The sequence below is a fragment of the Phaethon lepturus genome, unplaced genomic scaffold, assembly GCF_000687285.1.
Source record: "Phaethon lepturus isolate BGI_N335 unplaced genomic scaffold, ASM68728v1 scaffold18409, whole genome shotgun sequence".
Taxonomy (NCBI): Eukaryota; Metazoa; Chordata; class Aves; order Phaethontiformes; family Phaethontidae; genus Phaethon; species Phaethon lepturus.
The window spans coordinates 11,177-17,300 of NW_010565762.1; the positions used below are offsets into that span (position 1 = coordinate 11,177).

General features: G+C 40.5%; 1 protein-coding gene across 1 annotated transcript; it reads right to left on the reverse strand.

The window, feature by feature from the left end:
• Window positions 1-3,032: 3,032 nt before the first annotated feature.
• On the reverse strand, window positions 3,033-5,058 carry PENK (proenkephalin). Its single transcript, XM_010295284.1, has 2 exons — window positions 5,041-5,058; window positions 3,033-4,013 (listed from the first exon to the last, which is right to left on the reverse strand). Exons 1-2 carry the CDS (start codon window positions 5,056-5,058, stop codon window positions 3,348-3,350), a joined length of 684 nt encoding a protein of 227 aa, XP_010293586.1. The 3' UTR covers window positions 3,033-3,347.
• Between the last annotated feature and the right edge of the window lie 1,066 nt (window positions 5,059-6,124).

Here is a 6,124-nt window from a genome sequence, read left to right on the forward strand (position 1 = left end):
GATCCATCCATCATTCATTGCTCATATGCAGTTTTTGTTATACTTAGTATTCAGACCAATGATACCATATTTGATCATACTCTGGAATATTGATTGCCATGTAAAAATGCCAAGGCAATGATAAAAGCCAGGAAAAGGAAATGTAGAATCTGTTTTTTGGTCTCAGGGTGACATTTCTTCCTTCAGAATACTCTTGCAATTAATTTTCTTTCCAGACAGCAGGGTTTCCTCCTTTCTGCCTTTATTCATATAAAGAAATACAGCTGTTTCAATAATCTTCCGATGAAGCAACAATTCTAGGAATGTATTGCAAGAGGAAAATTAGGGGACACTTTCAGAACTTGTACCAGGAGTGAGATGCCCTTTTTCATCTCCCAGCCCAGCAAACCCTATCTACAACCTTAGTTTTGATTTGTGATTTAATAAAGTGGACTTCAGGAAACCCTGCTTGTTTCACTGGCACATTTTGAGCTTATGTCATCTGAAATGTTAAAACATCCCAGTTAGATGTTTGTATCAAGTACTTTTTTTACTATATAAATTGGTATAAATGGAAAGGTTTAGTAGATCAAAACACTTCATTCTGCAAGATATATACTAGGTCTCTAGAACTTTGGGAGTTTTATTCCTCATTAAATCACCAATTTTTTGTTAACCATGAAGGATGGGTGACAACAACTTATAAACCTTTTGCATCATCAAGTACAACATGCTTGTTTTAGTCAGATGGCTGGCAAGGGCCTCTGACTAAATTAGAGGTAAGTAAGTTTTATGGAAAAGAAGTTGTTGTGGTTTAACCCAGCAGGCAGCTAAACACCACACAGCCGTTCGCTCATGCCCGCCCCTTACCCCCCTGCAGTAGGATGAGGGAGAGAATTGGGGAAAAAAAAAGTAAAATTTGTGGGTTGAGATAAAGACAGTTTAATAGGACAGAAAAGGAAGGGGGGAAAAATTAATTACAATAATATACAAAATAAGTGATGCACAACGCAATTGCTCCCCACCCACTGACTGATGGCCAGCCAGCTCCCAAGCAGCAGCCCCTGGCTAGCTTTCCCCCTAGTTTATATGCTGGGCATGACATCACATGGTATGGGATATCACTTTGGCCAGTTTGGGTCAGCTGTGCCCCCTCCCAGCCTCTTATGCCCCCTCCAGACTCCTCGCTGGAAGGGCCGTATGAGAAGCTGAGTAGTCCTTGACTTAGTGTAAACACTGCTTAGCAACACCTGAAACACCCGTGTGTTATCAACTCTATTCTCATCCTAATCCAAAACAAGCACTATACCAGCTACTAGGAAGTAAATGAACTCTAACCCCGCCAAAGCCAGGGCAGAACTGAATATATGTTGAAGCGAAAGATTAAGAATGCAACTGCATTGTCATTTTAATTCTTTCTGGAGTGTATGTTTGAAGCAAACCTGTTGCTGATGCCTGCAGCCCACGCATGGGTTTGTGCTGCAGAGCAGGCTCAGTGTGCACAGCCCCAGCTCCTTGTGGGTGGCACCACTTGGGTGATGTGTTCCAAGAGCCCAACTGATGTCTGCCAGCAGATGCTATGGTGGGAAAGGATGGGAAGAAGACTTTTCTTGTGGCTGCTGGCATCTTGAAAAACTCTTTGAAAGGTGATAGGAAACACAACTGAATCCTGAAAAGGCATGAAGCTTCTACAGCATCTGTATTTTCTGCCTTTTAACATTTGTTGTCATCAATTTTGTACAGCGGGAAGAGGAAGATAGGTGCTCTGCTTTTTACTGAAGGAAAAGGAATGCCTTGCAGTTCATCAACTCTTCAGCAGGCTTTTGGCCACTTTAGACCACCTATATCATCCTCTAAGGCCCAAGCCAAAAATCACCACAACTAATTCTATGTGATGAGGCTTTCAAGTGCGTATTTAAACACAGCTTAATTTTAAAAAGTCCTGAGTATCAGAAGATCCCTTTGATTTGAAGATAAAGAAAAGTCATACCCTTAATTTGCCCTTTATATCGACAGGTAGTACTGTGTAAAACTGAAATACAGGTACTGAATGCAGAGCCACAGGTGGCTTTAGACACCTAGCTCCCATGAACTATTTCAGCGGTAACCAGGTATCTCAACGGCTTCGAGGATTTTGACTGTAGAAACTTTAAATTGATTGTCTGTGCTAGTGGGCAAAGCGATTTTTATCATGTTAATTTAAGTGGGAAGTAACGAGTAGCTAGTAGCAGCAGGTGGGGGAGAAGCACTCACAGACTAGGAACCCAGGGGGACAGTCGAAATTACGGAAGGAAGCGCACACGGGGATGGGAGCTGGCCTTTGGTGTAAGTGCCACCTATGTAAATGCCAAAGGATCTACAGCGTTAGTGTTGGGGCTTCTGTTTGTTCCTCACATTTACTTATACTGCCTTTGTTTGACACAGAAAAGGCTGACCAGCGGTCTTCCATATTTTAGCAGTGCCAAAGTGATTTATACCAGCTGAGGAATCAAACACAACACTGTCCCATGGAAAACCATTTGTCAGGTGCTCTGTAAAATTAGGATTTTGAAGGTTTTTTTGTGCAGTTTTGGATCATGTTTATTTTGCACAAACTGATTTACTGCTTTTTGAGTTAGTGTTTATAACTTTAGGGCCAACTGTACAATCCTGTATTGGATGGATATAAAAGGTCTAACTAATCAAACGTGGCATTGTGTTGTGCACTGGAGAAAGGTTTTTAATGCTTTAAGTCAAACACATGATTTTTTTTTTTCATGTGAATTGGCTGAAGAGTATGAATTATACATTTAGGCTTTAAACATTTATTCTGCTAACTGGTTAAAATGAGAGCAGTTAGAGCAAACACAGTTATATTTGCTTTCAAGCATATTTATTATTCTAGTATTCTAAGAAACTGAGAAAACTAAAGACAAAAATGTCTTTCAGCTGTTGTGTGTGCAGTACATATTCTGTAATTACAGAAAAGAGGCTGGCATTGTTCTGATTGTTTAAAGAAAAATTGAGATGATGTTTGATTAAACAACTGAGAGAAAATGAATAACACTTCAGAATTTATGCAGTTAGGATGAAGAATTTATTGTATATACAGTTAAGCAACTCTACTGTAGATGTACTTCCTCTTCAAAGAAAATGAATACAGTAATCAAAATAGTTTTAGCATGGAAACTACAACAGACTGAAACTTGACTAAAACAGAAATTAGTTATTTGAGTTGAAAGAACACAGAACTTGAAACAACAAATCGCAGGTTGCATCATTAACCAAAGACAGTAAAAAACTGTACAGTACAAGCAACACGTTACAATAAGTTATGACCAATAAGGCAGTCTTTCTCATTTAGGACAAAAGGGATAAAGGGAAAGGTATTAAAATCTCATAAATCCACCATATCTCTTTTCCATCTCTGGGACCTCTTTGGAATAAGTTTCCCCATCTTCTTCTGAAGGGAGAATGGAGTCGGCAAAGCGCTTAAGAAACCCACCGTATCGTTTCTGGTAATCCAGCCACCATTCTGGCCTGCCCACTCTTCTCATGAAACCGCCATATCTCTTTTGCAGCTCTTTGGCTTCATCTTCCAATTCGGGGCTGCGCTTTACGCTTCTCATGAAGCCTCCATATCTTTTGCTGATGTCCCCGTCATTTTCATTTATCTCTCGGTAATGCCCTGCTTCAGGGTTATCCCCTGTTCCTAGAAGCTCCTTCAGCAGATCAGAGGAATTAACAAGGGCATCGTCATCTGAGTCTTTCTTCATAAACCCTCCATACCTCTTCGCCAGGATTTCTCCTCCGTTAGCTTCCTCCTCCGGTTCTACCCGATAGAGCTCATCCATTTTCTTCATGAACCCCCCGTATCTTTTCATGAAGCCGCCGTACTTCTTCGCAAGCAAATGGTTCTCATCCAGCTCTTTCTTGTCTCCTGGAGCAACGTTGCCATCCTCAGAAAGATCCAGCTTGGCCAGTTGCAGGAGCTCCTTGCAGGTCTCCCAGGCTTTGGCAGAAGGCAGCTTTCCTTCACATTCTAGCGTACATGCCTGAAAAATGGATGTGGTTTACTGAGAATGATTTGATAGTAACAAGCACCTCATCTTAGCTTTACTTGTTTTTAAAAGACCACGAGTGAGCTTCTCCTTGTGAGCGGCTTGGAAAGACCGGTCTTCGTGAACAGCTGATTTGGTACCTGTCTGTTCTGAAGTTCTTCATCTCCCTCCCTGAAGAACATGGTAGTCTCCACTCCAAGAGCCAGAATACCAGACAAGATGGATTGTGGGTCCTGTATGTCAAGGCTGCCCTACGCTTCTCTTTCGGGGGAAGCCACACATACAGCTCCTGCATCCCTCACATGCTCGGGTGTGTTCTTATGAGATTTTTTGTATTTACTAATGGCAAGCTAAAAACTGATTGTGGTTTGCCTCATAATGAAAGTGTAGAAGAGGATTCAATCTTCTTAATTAAAAGCAGCATTCAGAAATTTTAGGAAATATATTAATTGGTGCGAATAAAGCGTCATTGTTGTCGCAAAGAAGCCAACTGTACTGTGCTGCCTGGTATCTTCAACGCACTGCACAGCTCTATAGCCCGTATTTCTGTCTATTATCACTAGTTTCTCCTTGTGGATCAGATCTTTCAAATGTGTGCCAATACAAACGTAGAAATACAGGCTCTCTTAGGCAGGATCAAAGTTCTGGTTTTGCTAGTTTGACATACAAAGTAGTGACCATCAGAAAGAGAGGAAAAAAAACCTAAGCTGTGTTGCTTCTGACTGTAATGGAAAATTTGCAGGCTAAGGCATGCAAGAAGTTTTCAGTACTTGTATGCATATCTCATAACCTGTCATGTAGAGATAATAACATACATACTAGCTACTACTATCACTGTTCTGTCAGGGAAATTTCCTTCTTGTGAAGCCACACTCTTCAGTTGTAAAAAAGGTGAATCCAGTGTTTTTTCCTTTTTGTCCATGGTTTTCAGTCCACAATAATTAAGGAAGAAGTCATCAATATCTTCAATAAATAACTGCCTCTAATAGTTAACTTGCCAGCGCTCTACATCTGTCCTTACCTGCCTGTTGAGCCCCATTTTAGTCTAAGAAATTTATATACGGTTTTAATATGGTCACTAGAAGATTAAAGGCATTTATGTCTTTTGCAATGGTAATTTATGTATTTTAACTGGCACCACCTGCTCATTGTTATAGTTGTGCTGTAAAGAGAATGTGATCTCAGCTTCAGTCTGGCTTTGAAAGTGCTCTAAATCAAAGCAAGAATAGGTCTTTCCCTTCCTTTTCCCTTCTCGATTAGTTTAAATAATTGCCTATGGCCAAATTAACATGTGCTATCCCATAGGTGTGAATGACCCATGTACAATGTGATAAATCTTGTATCTTACAGATACAACGTGATAAAATCGGGTCTGATGTTACTGGATGCTAAGTATCTAGAAACAGTTGTTTCTAAAAGCTATTTGTACCTGTATAAGGAATATATGGTACAGGACATAGCTGCTTTTCCCCTTGCAACTAAGAAGTGTTGCTGCGGAATGGGACTTTGATTCTTTCTTGAATAATTACTGAAGGTGTACAAGAGAGAATACCAGTATAGACACCCACAACATATACTCTGAAAAGCACGTAATCCTCCCTCTGAGAGAGCAAACTACCACTTTTTTCCCTAGCTGACATTAAAGTTTGATTGAAAGCTAATGTAAGCAAAAGTATAGGGAACTGTTTTCCTAGCCATCCTAAGAACATTGCCCTTATGAACCTGCTGTGGTCGAGTGAGTCCTTGCTTTTGGGGTAAGAAGAAGTCCTCAGTGATTTCTAATGCTGTGTAAGGATAGTGTCCAGTCCTTCCTTTTGTGTGCAAACAATCGACGACATCATAGGAACAAAACTTTTTGGACCGTTTAGACATGCTGAGAGCATGATGCCTCAATACACATTCATCTGAGGTCAAAAACCACGGGTGCCATTGGCAAAGGACTCGGCAGCCTGAGTCGTCACCTTCTTCAGCGAGGGCTGAGGGACCCCAGCCTTTCACTGGCCCCGATCCTTAAATGTCAAGTTGAATTGCCTCTGAGACTGTATTTTAAATAATTAAGCAATAGTTATCTAATGTTAACTTAATAATTTAAACAATAATAATAT